Raw genomic sequence first — 15,364 nt, forward strand, 5'->3', positions numbered from 1 at the left:
CCAAAAATATTCCTTCATCTGCATTGTTTCTACAGTCCCTCATAAATTAGTCTCTGTTAATAGTGGGAATTTATTAGCGTTTGCATTTTTACACAATTCATACTCTATTTATTAATGAGATATTATTTTACATCCTTTTTGAGTGATCAGGAGTGCATTTTGCTGCATGTTAAATGTGTATATGTGTGTGTGTGTGTGTGTGTGTGTGTGTGTGTGTGTTTCCGACACATGAATGTTTGGGGGGTTTATTATAGATAATTTTATAATAATTTTATAAAAACCAGTCTCACTGGTGTCCTAGACTCATGACTTGGAGACATGATAGAAAGACCAAGACCGTCTCGCTGTTGCCCACGACTGAAGCGTTCGCTGCAGAAATTCCTTTCCATCTGCAGACTTGTACTTGTAGGAGAACTTGTATTGTTCTAGAACGTGCCGACATATCAGCGTGAACATGATCATTTTAATCCGGATCATTTCTGTCCGATCGACTGCCGTATGAACTCTTATCAGGGGCGGAGGAGCTTCATTATTTATTTTGTGCAGACAGAGGTCTGATGAGGGATCTGTTGCCACGGGTTACCACAACCAGGCCGAGCGGCGGCACATGGAGTTCTTCACGCCGCCGGTTTCCAGGCAACATGTTGCTGGACTTCTCCGTTCCAGCCGCCACACCGCTACTTCTGGCAAAGCAGCAAACAAACGCCGGGGACGCCTCTGGACCACGGAGAATATCTGAAGCAGGTTACCATGGTGGTGACAGCCTGACTGGGCTTTCGCTGTTTCAAACACGGTCAAAATGCACGAGTAAGAAATGATTGACGTGTAAACAGAAACCGAAGCACGGAGCCGCGGGGTCAAGACGGGTGTGAATACTGTACTCCAGAACTCCTGGGGGGAGAAACCATCTTTATCCAGACCATGGAGAGACATGTGGAGCAAAAGGTCTCTCTCTCTCTCTCTCTCACACACACTCTCAGGTCGGATCACCATCCGGCTGGTGGCGTTCCTTACTGGTTAATCCCGGGAAAACCCCCAACATTCCCATTCTGGCCCGAGCAGGGACTTCTTCTTTACTTCTCTACAGACTTTAGAATGTAAAAATGTGAGTATTGGGGAAACTCTGTGTAGAATATGATAAATGCTTTTGTGTGTGTCTGATTGGCTTGTTGGCGAGCATGTTCATCAGGCTGACGCTGAAATGGCCTCGGCCTGTGGGGACAGCTGCCACCTCTCAGCCCCGAACGCTGCTCCTGTTGACATCGTGAGATTTTACCGTCACTTAATATCGTCAGCTGCAAATTCAGACGGCGGCGCGCTGCTTTTACACCCCATGCTGTTGAAATTAGCTCCCGCTATAAGTGTCGTGCATGTTAAACATTTTGACAATCAGGAATTAAATCGGAAATTAGCTACTCTGCATTTCACTCCTTTGTCTTTTGGGACCGTGTAAGTGCTAACGTTCGCGCCTAATTGACTCACCGAACCAATTAAGTCAGAAGCAGCCAGAAATGGAATGTATAATTGTATTTAATCCCTCACTTCGGTCACGTGTTGCCATAAGTACCCTGTTTTTTATCCACATTGTCTCTTGGGGGAAATGGGTATGTATGTTTACTCATATATATATATATAATTGTAGTATAATTGTGTGTGTGTGTGTGTGTGTGTGTGTATATATATATATGTCTGTGTGTATAAACACACACACACATATATATTTTATATATATACAATTTTTAAATTTAAAAAATGCTGTGTGTGTGTATATATACACACACACACACACACACACACAATTATATATATATATATATACACACACACACACACACACACACACACACCATTTTTTACATTTTTTACATTTTACCAGACGCCCTTATCCAGAGCGAATTACAATCAGTAGTTACAGGGACAGTCCCCCCCCTGGAGACACTCAGGGTTAAGTGTCTTGCTCAGGGACACAATAGTAGTAAGTGGGGTTTTAACTTGGGTCTTCTGGTTCACAGGCGAGTGTGTTACACACCAGGCTACTACCACCCTAAATATACACACACACAGCGTGTGTGTAAAATATAGGTAAAAAACTTTTTTTTTAAAATTTGAACAGCTATTTTTCAGCACAGATTTCGTGCTCCTGATTCTTCTCTCTTTTCAACAAGGCCCCCACCGGCATCTCCTCCACCAATCACGGACGAGACCTTCCTCTCGCCAGCAGCGGTTGCTATGAAACAATCTTGCATAATTCATTTACACACAGCATACAAATATGTGGACAATTAACCCCCTTTGTTTGCATAATAAATGTGGATATTTAATCGGAGCTCATCTGCCGGCTCGCTGTGAGCCGATGGCGACACAAAAGCAGAGGCATTATGGGAAGCGGAACGCCCCGCACACACGCTGCAATCATCTGCCTGATACCTGATTTGCGGAGGACTGCAGCTCTAATTACAGCCTGGCAGGCAGGAGAGAAGCCATTCATGTGCAGATGAAGATGGACGCCGTGTGTTTCAACGGAAAGAACCCATGTTTTGGTTGTGCTCTGTCAAAAGAACAGCTGGGTTGCCATTTTCTCTCAAATTAGATTTCGCCGAGGCAAAGCACTGTACGGCGTTTTAAAGGAGCATTTATAAACGTTGTTTTCTGTCTTTCCATCTTTCTTTTTAACAAAGTCATAAGCTCCGAGTGGAATGAAGTCGTGCATGATTCTAATTGGTGGGGGTGGGGGGAAGCCATCAATCACATTATGAGGCTCCGTATGGGTGGAATGGGGCTCTCCATTAAAATCCAGCGGCGGAAGCATCCTGGGCCATGAGGCAGATGAAGAAGGCTTTACCTGAGACTCTGGGGGCCCTCACCCGGACCCGGACCACCTTTCTTCTGCAATTATCATGGAAACCGCGCCCATGTCCATCCTCCAGACGTGAGCCTTGGCACCCGAGAGCTCGAATTCAATCATTCGCCTGTTTGTTTATTTAATTTATTCACGATCCGGTGACTTTGCACCTTTATAAAGCGCATAAAATTACATCCTTGGCTGGTTCGGGGATGGAGAACGTCCTCCCTCCCTCCCTCCTTCCCTCGGGACAGCGGCGTGGTGGAGAACAGCGGTGTTTAGCCCCTTCTCCGGCGCTCCGGCTCTTTTCACATTTCTGATTAGCAGGCACATTTTATCACTCCGAAGACAAGTCAATTTTCGTTGGGGGAGACGGAGGGGATGACAGCGGGGACCCCGGCGGGCCGAGTGCTGAAGCCGATAATTAGACTTGCCCGCACTCGGGGTCAGGGAGACGGCATTATTTGGCTTGTGTAGACAGCAATTTCCTCCAGCCACATGAGATGAGATATCACAAGCTGTTACAAATGTGCCGTAGGAAGCCACCGAGCAGGTCGGAGTCAGGCCCGTATTCCCCGCAGCATTCCCCAATGCTAACCAGGGACCGGCCTCATTTAATTTGCCTGCTTTTCGGGGGGGGGGGGGTCCCCGCAGTTCACCGGTCTCTGGGGCTAGTTTGCGGCCCTCGCGGCGCGCGATAATCAGGTTTGAAATGTGAGCTGGCTGGTGTGCGCCAGGGTTGGCGGTCACCTCGCTCCAACTCATCAAAAGTGGCAGAATTTAATGATGAGGCTCCTCTCTCTGGTGTACGCCCTCCTGGCCCAGCTAAACACGCCGCTTCTCCAGCACGCCAACCTGCTCGCGGCAGAGGAACAATAGCGGAAATATACCCAGAAGAGCCAACTAGCGCAGCGTGGTGGTTCGTGGGAGCCACTAGTTTATTCGCAGTCGACACCACGCAGGTCGCTGTACAACGATTCCCTGCTAAATTTAACCAAAACACTAAAGCAATTTCTGGAATAGTATTTAAGATAAGTACTCCGAAAACGTGGAACGTCATGTCATTTCAATGTATTATTATGTATTCAATGTATTTTTTTTTACTAATTTCAATTAAATTCAAGGCAAATTATTATCATAACCCAGACATTCAAAGTTCAGTTTATATATATTATATTGAATAGTAAATCAGGCTTAATTAAAATATTCATACAGTGCACAACATTGGCCACCATATGTTAAAATTTTAGACCAGTGACGTCGCACCATCTTGGTCATTTTAGTTTTGCATAAACATTATTTTATTGAAGTGTTGCACAGTTTTTACTTCCATTATACACTGAAATATTTGGTGCAATAGTTTTGTCTGATTGTGGAAGTTGGTTTTAACAAGTGGGACTAGTTTTCTACGTTTTTATATTGTAGTAGCCAGTAGTAAAGCACAAGTAGTACATACACGTCACACTCGCTCATAGTTCTGACCGCTAGTTATGGGGATAAAGGAACTTGTGTCCCGTGCAGCACGTAGAGAATCGTCCTGTTCCTGTCTACAAACAAATTTCATAAACCAGTGGCTCTTGAGGAATATTATTTATTAGCATGGAAAGCAAATTCTGCTAAGATGATCGGTTAGTAGGAAATATTGCATCTGTTGTATGTGTTTGCAGCTTAACATTTAATTTAATGTTAAAATTGTTACTGTATGTGGCTTCCAACTTGTTGGCCACACGTAGCTTCCATTAGTAGAATAATGCCAGAAACTGAGCCGTATGAGCGAGAAAGTTGCTTTTCTTTGTGCGATTTGAAGGTTTATTTGATATTTTGCTGGTCATTAAATGTTTGCAACACAACTGAAACTGAAGAATGTTAATGTGCTCCACATTCCTGCTACAGAGACACTCGACTGAAGGAAATAAAACGTTAATAACAACTCGTCTTTAACGCAGACATTCGACTGAACACGACTTTCCAACACGACCGGGCTGAAATGTTAGCACGCAGAAAGAACGCTGCAGAATAAAGGCGTTTGGTAATTATACTATTTTTACTGCCAGGAGCGTGGTGCGGAGAGGAGAATTAGCATCACACCTGCGCGTAATTGGCTGAATTAGCCAGCGGAGCGGCGGCTCTGAATAGATCTGGATGTTTGGGAGGTTTGGATCGTTCTTTAGGGGCTCCCTTTGGAAATTTGTCAGGGAGGAGGAAGCAACAAGCTGTAATCTTGCACCCGAGGGCCCGGAGAGCATCAGCGACCCCGCCGGACATGTTGTCCAACAGAAGGCCGTGGTCACATGATCCGACAAATAACTGTAGTCTAAAATGTTAATTTAACATCAGATATGTCGGCCTGGGGTTCATGTGCAGTCTCCGTTATTTCTTCAGCAGTTTTTGATTAAGGATGATTGATTAATTGACACATTGATGTGGGTGGAGCCATTTATAGCGCGATCAAGGGGACCTCGGTCAGGATTTGAACCCACTACCTTCTCCGTGCCTGCCCTCAAATTAAAACCCTGTTTTATGTCGATGGATCTGCTGTATTTCTGAATATATATCTGAAATCTGCAGGACTGTGAGGTGGGCTTTTAGACGTTACTGCCACCTGCTGGTGGTTCTGAGACATCATGCGTTTCTTCAGGAGATAAATCACACTGAGCAGCAAACGACACCACAGTAAACCGAATTACCGGTGACTCTATAGGATGGTTCTTAATACTGTTCAAATACATTATTGTGGTTGCAGTTAATATCGTTGAAAATGCTTTACACCACATGTCCTTAATAACTTACCGCATTAAAATACCTCCAGCTTGGCTGTGCCTGTGAATATGCCAGGTGATGATAAAAGACAGCGCTGATGTAAATATATACACGTTGTAAAATACGAACCGTTTTATAGAGTTCCAACTGGATGATGACGTATTTCCGGTGGGTTGGATGACCCCGCCCACTTCGGGTAGTTTTCGTTTGAATGGAACCAATCGGAAGGCAGGGGCGGGTCTTTTGCCGCGGAAGTGGGTCTTTTAAATTTCTGAAGAATACTCCTCTGTTCTCGCAGGATTTGTGTGTAAAATGTTGTTCTTTATCGAGCTTTTATCCGTTTTTCTCCCGTAAAGTCGCTGGTTCTGTGCAGGATACACGGTGGATCAAGGATGAAGAAATTCAAGAATTCCAAAGACACATTTGCTTTTGTTGCCGAGGCAGGTGTGTGTTTCATCTTCACAATCTCTGTCTCTCAGAACCTATTTTTTTATACATATATCATTTTTATTCTTTCATTTTTTAAAGCTTGCCAACTCTGCAAAAGGTGTGACAACTGTCCAGATAAATATGGTGAAAAGGTGACTCTGAAGCAACACGCTCTGACTGTTCACTACTTCTGCCTGGTAAGAACGGCATGTAAATATCTACCCACCACATGAACATATATCAAGAATATGATGATCAAGAATTAAAGACGCTCCCCCGGCATTGAGCTTCAGTGCTGCGCTTATGCATTGATATCATTAAGTAGATTTATTATATGGTTAATAAGCGTCTCAATTCACTGCTCCAGCTGATGTCAAGTGGGATTTATCAGCGAGGAGAGGAAGATGAAGGCGTTTACGGCTTTTTGGTAGAGGATATACAGAAGGAGATCCGCCGATCGTCCAGGCTGGTATGTTGGAGATTCGGTTATCGCCGCCACTACCCGGCCGCCGGTGATTAAAGCCAGCGGCCATCGATGCTGTCTCCATCAGAAATGCTGTGGCTGCAGGAAGAGCGGTGCATCGGTCGGCTGCTCCGTGAAGAGCTGCAGGAAGATGGTCCACATGCCCTGCGGCCTGGAGATGCGGTTCATTTTTCAGTTCAGCGGCCTGTTTCCGTAAGGAGTGCATTTTTTAATGTTCACTAGAACTAATATTTTCCATTGTTCCGGGCCCATCAATCCTGTTCAATAAATTGGATTCGTTGATGCCTTTAGGTCCTTTTGCGCGGAGCACCAGCCCACCCAGACGGTGTCGGTCAGCCCCAGTCCCCCGCTCACCTGCTCGGTGTGTCTGGATCCCATTCAGCCTGTGCTGTCGTTCTCTGTGCTCAAGTGTCCAGCTTGTTACAGCAGCTGGTTTCACAGAGACTGTGTCCAGGTACACACACACACACACACACACATTCCATTTTACATTTACAGCCTTTAACAGGCGTCTGACTGGTTTGAACCTGGGTCGTGGGCGAGTGGGTCGTGGGCGAGTGTCACTGGTACAGTGGAGGAACCTCTGTATTCTTCTTCAGGCTCAAGCTCACAGTGCAGCCAGGTTCTTCTTCAAGTGCACCATCTGCAACAACCAAGAGCAGTTCCAGGAAGAGATGATTCGGATGGGGGTTTACATACCCGAGAGGTCCGTGCCACCAGTCATTCACTTTTACCAGTAATGACAGGGACAGTCCCCCTGGAGACACTCGGGGTTAAGTGTCTTGGTAGTAGGTGGGGTTTGAACCTGGCGCTCCAGAGTGACCGTCTTCACACCCCTGTGCTGCAGAGATGCATCGTGGGAGCTGGAGGAGAATGCCTATGAAGACCTGCTGCAGGTGTACCAGCACTGCGACGCAGTCGTATGCCAGAGCCACAGGGGTCGGAAGCACAGCGCCCAGTCAGGGTGGGTGTGGTTATCAGTCCCTTCAAAATGCACCATGCGAACGTAACCGTAACCCTCCACGATCTTTTAATTTGGTGTGAAGTCTGCTGTAACGGCTGCCACGCCCTCACGTTCACTGCAGGAACTTTCAGATCATCCGCTGCGTGCTGTGCGGCTCTCACGGAACGCACCGGAAGTGCTCCTCCCTAAACGTCGCCGAGAACAACTGGGTTTGCTGGGACTGCAAGTCGGCTGTGGAGCAGTCGAGTGAGTCCATAAAGTGACCGATGCGCTTCTCTAATCTTATTTACATATATGTCTACAGGGTTCTTACGGTCATTAAAAACCGGGAAAAGTCATGGAGTTAGATAAGAGAATATAAAATAAACATATAAAGTTGAGGAAAATTAATTGACATCTGATTATACATTCATGTGTCAATGAAGTACATGGTTCCCGTAAGACTGTGCGAGAAACGTTCTTTCTACGTTTCTACAACATTTAAAACCAGCGCAGGTCTGTAGTATCTCTGCTGGCTTCACGTAGTGAAACACGTCACGTGCTGCTGCATGCGTTGCTCCCATATTCCAGAACAAATTACAGCAGCTGATCTACAACGAAACGTTATGGGTCCATTTTCTTCAGAAAGAAATACTGTCATTCAAGTTCAGCTTTTCATGGTTGTCAGAAGTTTAGTTTTACAATTTTCTGGTAAATTTGACATTGTGGTGTTTTTTTGTTTTTTTTCCCCAAATTTGCACATAAATTTGAGACCATATGGTCATGAAAATGAGTAATTGGAAAGTCATGGAAATCCTTTTGTAAAATTGTGTAAGAACCCTGTATGTATAATTTTTTTTTTTTTACTAAGCATGGTAATGAACCACAAATGGAAATTGGTTGGTTAATGGTGCTGGACTTTCCTGGTGCTTTAAGAACTTCTCTGTTTGTTGACGGCAGGACGAATGGTGCAGTGCCAGGAGAAGAGGCTGCTGGGGAAGAGGCTGTCCAGCCTGCGTTCTGAGCTTGAACTAAAGAGGTACAGACTTCTTAGAAATTCATACTTTATAGAAAATTTCATATCCTGCTGAATACCCACCACGTCTCCAGGAGGACCAAACTGTGCAGTGCCAGTGAATTCCTGCAGCTGCTAAGCGCCGAGATCTACTCCAGGCCGCCGTCCGGTGTGGAGGTGGACGTAGGGGACGGGGACGTGCTGGAGGCCGGGCTTGCGCTTCTGAGGCGACTGGACTTCAATCCCGAACTCCCCTTCTCTGTCCGCTTCTCCAACAACAGACAGAACTGTGGCAGCAGCGCCGTGAACCTGCGCCGCTTCTTCAGACTGCTGGTGCCACGGTTGCAGGCCTCGTCGGTGTTCGAGGGACCCAGTGGAGCCAAAGACCTCGCCTTGGACTCACAAGGTCAGCCAGATTGCGCTGTAAATTAAAATAATACACTAGTTTTATTTTAGTGACACTTACATTTACAGCATTTATCAGACGCCCTTATCCAGAGCGACTTACAATCAGTAGTTACAGGGACAGTCTCCCTGGAGCAATTTAGGGTTAAGTGTCTTGCTCAGGGACACAATGGTAGTAAGTGGGGTTTGAACCTGGTTCACAGGGCCTAGGCCACTACCACCCGACAGTGGGCGTGGTCACATTCACTGGAATTAAAGCGCCTGATAACCTGCATGTTGGTGTTGGTAGTGGGCGGGGTCACATTCACTGGAATTAAAGCGCCTGATAACCTGCATGTTGGTGGTGGTAGTGGGCGTGGTCACGTTTACTGGAATTAAAGCGCCTGATAACCTGCATGTTGGTGGTGGTAGTGGGCGTGGTCACGTTCGCTGGAATTAAAGCGCCTGATAACCTGCATGTTGGTGTTGGTAGTGGGCGTGGTCACGTTGACTGGAATTAAAGCGCCTGATAACCTGCATGTTGGTGTTGGTAGTGGGCGTGGCCACGTTCACTAGGAATTAAAGCGCCTGATAACCTGCATGCTGGTGTTGGTAGTGGGCGTGGTCACGTTCGCTGGAATTAAAGCACCTGATAACCTGCATGCTGGTGTTGGTAGTGGGCGTGGTCATGTTGACTGGAATTAAAGCGCCTGATAACCTGCATGTCAGTGTTGGTAGTGGGCGTGGCCACGTTCACTAGGAATTAAAGCGCCTGTTAACCTGCATGTTGGTGTTGGTAGTGGGCGTGGTCACGTTCGCTGGAATTAAAGAGCCTGATAACCTGCATGTCAGTGTTGGTAGTGGGCGTGGCCACGTTCACTAGGAATTAAAGCGCCTGATAACCTGCATGTTGGTAGTGGGCGTGGTCACGTTCGCTGGAATTAAAGCGCCTGATAACCTGCGTGTTGGTAGTGGGCGTGGACAAGTTTGCTGGAATTAAAGCGCCTGATAACCTGCGTGTTGGTGTTGGTAGTGGGCGTGGTCACGTTCACTAGGAATTAAAGCGCCTGATAACCTGCATGTTGGTGTTGGTAGTGGGCGTGGTCACGTTCACTAGGAATTAAAGCGCCTGATAACCTGCATGTTGGTGTCGGTAGTGGGCGTGGTCACGTTCACTAGGAATTAAAGCGCCTGATAACCTGCATGTTGGTGTTGGTAGTGGGCGTGGTCAAGTTTGCTGGAATTAAAGCGCCTGATAACCTGCACTATGGGGGTCCATGTGAAACATTAGCTCAATACACGTTGTACTGTGTATACTGTCATACTGATAATAATTTGGGGGCAGTGGTGGCCAATCAGAAGGTTGCTGGTTCGAATCCCGATCCACTGAGGTGCCACTGAGCAAAGCACCGTCCCCACACACTGCTCCCCGGGCGCCTGTCATGGTGCCCACTGCTCACTCAGGGTGATTGTTAAATTCAGAGGACACGTTTCACTGTGTGCACCGTGTGCTGTGCTGCTGTGTATCACATGTGACAATCACTACACCTCACTTTGATAAACCAGTCTTGAATATTTTTATCTCTTGTGACATCCAATTGGTCTGGTACGTGGAGCCAGTAGGCTTGAAAAGTGAAAGCGGACGTCCTGATGACGCTGTGGGCAGATTTGATGCTACATGCTGCGTCTATTATAGCACCTTGAACATTGGGACCTCAGATGGTATTTTAGGAATGTTCTGGTGTGTCCACCCCTCTGCAGGTCTGAGACAGGACTTGTACTTCGAAGCTGGCTGCCTGCTGGCCCTCAGCCTGGTCCACGGTGGACCACCGCCCACCTTCTTCTCCAAAGCACTCTTCTACTGCCTCTTCAATTTCCCTAAAGAGTACCAACTCGGCTTGTGTGACATCACAGAGGCGACTTTTGCCCAAAAACTGAAAAAGGTGAGCACCCAGTAGTACTTGTATGTAGTACCTTGAAGCCTTATCAGGTTTGACCTCCTTGAAGGCTTTATTTACTCCTGAAAGAAGTCCTGCCATGTCCAACAAGGACACTCACTGTGTGGATCGCAATTCTTCAGTACAGTTATACGTACAATGCATATATAAAGTGCTGACGTTTCACCGATCCCTCCATGGAATCAGATTTGTGACAAAATGTTGAGTTCCATATCTTTCCAAGTCGTGCAAGAAGACTACCTGTTTCCCAGTGGCTAGTCTAGTTCCCATCTAGGTACATTTCTACCACCAACGTCCTCTGGTGCAGGAACCAGTAGAGAAATTCCCCTTTTATTACCCACGATGGACACATCCTCCTCCAATATGCAAGCACCATAAATAAGCCATAATTGATACATCGGGAATATTAGTCTCGTGTCATGTGGTTAAAAAAGTCCCTCCTGTTGGGTTTAACTCAATGTTCAATGTTCGTTTTAGATTAGGGAAGCAAAGAACATGAAGGGTTTGAAGCAGGCCATGGCCGCCGCCTCCGAGTACCTGGATCTGGCCGGGTGCCGCAGAGAAGTCAGCAGCCTGTGTGAAAAGTACGCTGTGATCGAAGACATTGTCAACTTCCATCTGATTGTCAGAATGCAGTTACCACTGCAGAGGTGAGGTGTGTGTGTGTGTGTGTGTGTGTGTGTGTGTGTGTGTGTGTGTGTAAACGTCATACAAAAACATCCTCACAAATATGTGAAATTTGCATGTTCAGGTTAAAGGTCCTTTTGTGAGATGATGTAAAGAGTTTTTTGGTCATTCTGCTTCACCGTTCAGAGGGCGGCAGCTCAGACTGTCGGATCTGGAATTTGTCCTCTTATGACGTCAGGGTGGTAGTATCCTAGCGGGTAACACACTCACCTATGAACCAGAAGTCCCAGGTTCAAACCCCACTTACTACCATTGTGTCCCTGAGCAAGACACTTAACCCTTAGTTGCTCCAGGGGCGGACTGTCCCTGTAACTACTGATTGTAAGTCACTATGGATAAGGGCGTCTGATAAATGCTGTAAATGTAAATAAGGGGGAAAGTTTACCACCCGGAGAAATTCCCGACCCGACCCGCCCCTCCACCGACCTTCATGGCTTCCAAACGTGGGAAGTGTTGCAGTTGCTCGGTGTTTGGATGGAAAAAATGAGCACAAATGTATTTTTGAAGAACCAACGGGTTCATTTTATTAAAAAAAAAAAAAAAAAAAAAAACGCCAAAACACGACTTCCTGTCTGTACCAAACATTGTGTGTGGTGAATGCTGTTGATGTCATTTCCCCCTCAACTTCTATTGGCCGCTCTCCTCCTGGTCCCGCCTCTCTCCTCCTCATTAGCATATAATGCTACAGACGGTGAAACGGTGCATCCTGGGAAATCAGATTGTGGGACTGGATCAACGTGGCTGTAATTCTGCACCAAGAGACTTCAGATACAGAATTAGGGGACCAACAAGACCGACATAAAAGCAAAAAATAATGTCATGTCAGGGGACCTGACATGACATTATATGATGGACGACCTTCGTGCTACAAGAGCTGCCCGCAGATCATCTGTCCTTGTCCTACTTGATCTATCTGCTGCCTTCGATACAGTTAACCACGAAATTCTTCTCACCACACTCTCTGATTTAGGAGTTACAGGAACCGTACTAGATCGGTTCACCTCTTATCTTCACGACAGGTCCTTCAAGGTATCATGGGGAGGTGAGACATCTCTCCTCTCTAGGGTAACCACAGGGGTTCCACAAGGCTCTGTCCTTGGCCCCCTTCTATTCTCAATATACACTCGCTCACTTGGTCACATCATCCAATCACATGGCTTCTCCTATCACTCTTATGCTGATGACACCCAGCTCTATCTGTCATTCCCACCAGAAGATGCTGCCTGCCTCTCAGACATATCGGCATGGATGTCTGAGCGACACCTCCAACTCAACCTATCCAAAACCGAGATTCTGATCTTTCCGGGCAACAATTCCCCTCAGCAAAACCTTTCAATTCAAATTGGCTCGCTACTGTTAACACCCACCGCATCTGCAAAAAGCCTTGGAGTTTGGATAGATGACAAACTGAGTTTGAACCATCATGTTGCTGCGATCTCCAGATCCTGCAGGTTCACTCTCTACAACATTCGCAAGATTCGGCCTTTTCTCTCACAACAGGCTACGCAGCTCCTCGTCCAGGCAATGGTCATCTCCAAACTCGACTACTGTAACTCTCTCCTGGCTGGAGCCTCTGCAGTCACCATAAAACCACTCCAGATGATCCAAAATATGGCAGCCCGTCTCAACTTCAACCAGCCAAAATACACCCATGTTACACATCTTCTTACCTCCCTCCACTGGCTCCCGGTAGCTGCTCGCATTGAGTTCAAATCCTTGATGCTGCCTACAGGGCTGTAAATGGAACTGCGCCCTCCTACATCAATACAATACTACCTAGCTACACTCCTGCACAGAAGCTACAATACTACCTCCTACATCAACACAATACTACCTAGCTACACTCCTGCACAGAAGCTACAATACTACCTCCTACATCAACCCAATACTACCTAGCTACACCCCTACACAGAAGCTACAATCCTACCTCCTACATCAACACACTACTACCTAGCTACACTCCTGCACAGAAGCTACAATACTACCTCCTACATCAACACACTACTACCTAGCTACACTCCTGCACAGAAGCTACAATACTACCTCCTACATCAACACAATACTACCTAGCTACACTCCTGCACAGAAGCTACAATACTACCTCCTACATCAACACACTACTACCTAGCTACACTCCTGCACAGAAGCTACAATACTACCTCCTACATCAACACACTACTACCTAGCTACACCCCTGCACAGAAGCTACAATACTACCTCCTACATCAACACACTACTACCTAGCTACACCCCTGCACAGAAGCTACAATACTACCTCCTACATCAACACAATACTACCTAGATACACTCCTACACGCTCTCTCAGATCAGCAAACGAAAGGAGACTAAAAATTCCTTCTTCACGGGGTCTCCGATTCCAATCATGTCTGTTCTCCGTTGTTGTCCCTGGCTGGTGGAACAACCTGCCCTCCTCCACACGACTAGCCGAGACTATCACCACTTTTAAGAAGCAGGTGAAAACCCTCTTATTCAAAAAATATTACAGACAAATCTAACACTTACACACGCACATGCGTACACATTGCACAAACAATACAAAAATATATAAATACATTATAATTTTTCTTCGTCTAGCACCTAACAATCTCTGAACATGCTCTTCACTGACAAGTTGAGCCTTATCAGGACTCTTAGTTTGTAAACTCAAAATTCTATAGAAATCGAACGAGAATTGCTGGTGTCTTCCTCTTGTAAGTCGCTTTGGATAAAAGCGTCTGCTAAATAAAGTAAATGGACCTTTTAATTTGTGTGTGTGTGTGTGTGTGTTAGGTTCTGCGAGGGTCTGCGGACGCTGGGTCTGTACGACATCATCCAGGCGAATCCTCTCCCCTTTTACCACCTGTTCTGCGTCCCCCCCAACCCCCTGACAGCCGAGGGGGTGGCAGCGATGTTCTCCCTGCACCACTCCGAGCAGGAGGACCAGAGGGCGGCCGAGGAGCTGACCGTGCGACACTGGCAGCAGTTCCTGCAGGAGTGTGAAGGTGTGCGTCCTCCGAGCGACTTTTTAATGCGACTGCACCAGAAGTCGGCAGTAAACCAGATTCTCTGTCTGATCCTGTCCCAGATGGGAGATGCGCCACCTCTCTGGAGGACGTCCTGCTGTTCGCCACCAACGCAGACATGGTCCCGGCCGCGGGCTTCGTCCCCTCGCCCACCATCACGTTCCTGCACCTGGTCGACTCCATCGTGTCCTTCCCCCAGTCCCAGCCCGACTGCAACCGCCTCCTGCTGCCCGTCATCGCCTCCTATCCCAAATTCAAGAAGGACATGGAGTATGCGGTGTGCCAGCTCATACTGCTCCAGGACTTGTAGGCGCCGCACTCTGACCTTTCACAGTCACACGGGTGCATCTGCACACGTGGAGCTCAGCATTAAAGACGTTCCATTTCCAGAGACTCTTCATAGGTCACGTTTCAGTCCATCCTCTCCGTACAAAGATCTATATAATGCCAACTGTGAATATTTAACATGAAGCTATTGGTATGGGAGGATTGTAAATTCCTACTGACTGTTCATGTTAGATAGTTCTGATAAGCTGCGTGTAGTTTCTACTGGTAATTCATGTTTGTATTGGTGGTATTTATCCATGGCGTTCCTGACTTTTCAAATTGACGTTCTACATGTCTCCTGGATGCAGTCGGAAGAGCATTACTGCCCTGTGCAGCCTCATCGTTTGGATTTTGAGGGATTCAGACATATTCTTCATGTTCTTTGCTGTTACTTTATTAAATAGGACCTAATGTCCCCGTGTACTGTAATCTTCTGTCTGGTTCCCATTTTAAAAGATGGAGTGTATAATTTTACGGGGGCGCTCCCAATTTCTCCAGATCGACTCTGGCCC

The 15,364-nt window shown here is 46.7% G+C and overlaps 1 protein-coding gene across 1 annotated transcript; it reads left to right on the forward strand.

Moving 5' to 3' along the window:
• Positions 1-5,809: 5,809 nt before the first annotated feature.
• Positions 5,810-15,336, forward strand: g2e3 (G2/M-phase specific E3 ubiquitin protein ligase). The gene is made up of 14 exons (XM_028990952.1): positions 5,810-6,046; positions 6,131-6,228; positions 6,399-6,500; positions 6,583-6,707; positions 6,807-6,969; positions 7,115-7,221; positions 7,363-7,479; positions 7,601-7,725; positions 8,419-8,497; positions 8,569-8,879; positions 10,619-10,800; positions 11,293-11,465; positions 14,293-14,504; positions 14,588-15,336. Exons 1-14 carry the CDS (start codon positions 5,995-5,997, stop codon positions 14,833-14,835), a joined length of 2,094 nt encoding a protein of 697 aa, XP_028846785.1. The 5' UTR covers positions 5,810-5,994; the 3' UTR covers positions 14,836-15,336.
• The last annotated feature ends 28 nt before the right edge of the window (positions 15,337-15,364 follow it).

This window comes from Denticeps clupeoides, chromosome 1 (genome assembly GCF_900700375.1).
Source record: "Denticeps clupeoides chromosome 1, fDenClu1.1, whole genome shotgun sequence".
Lineage (NCBI taxonomy): Eukaryota > Metazoa > Chordata > Actinopteri > Clupeiformes > Denticipitidae > Denticeps > Denticeps clupeoides.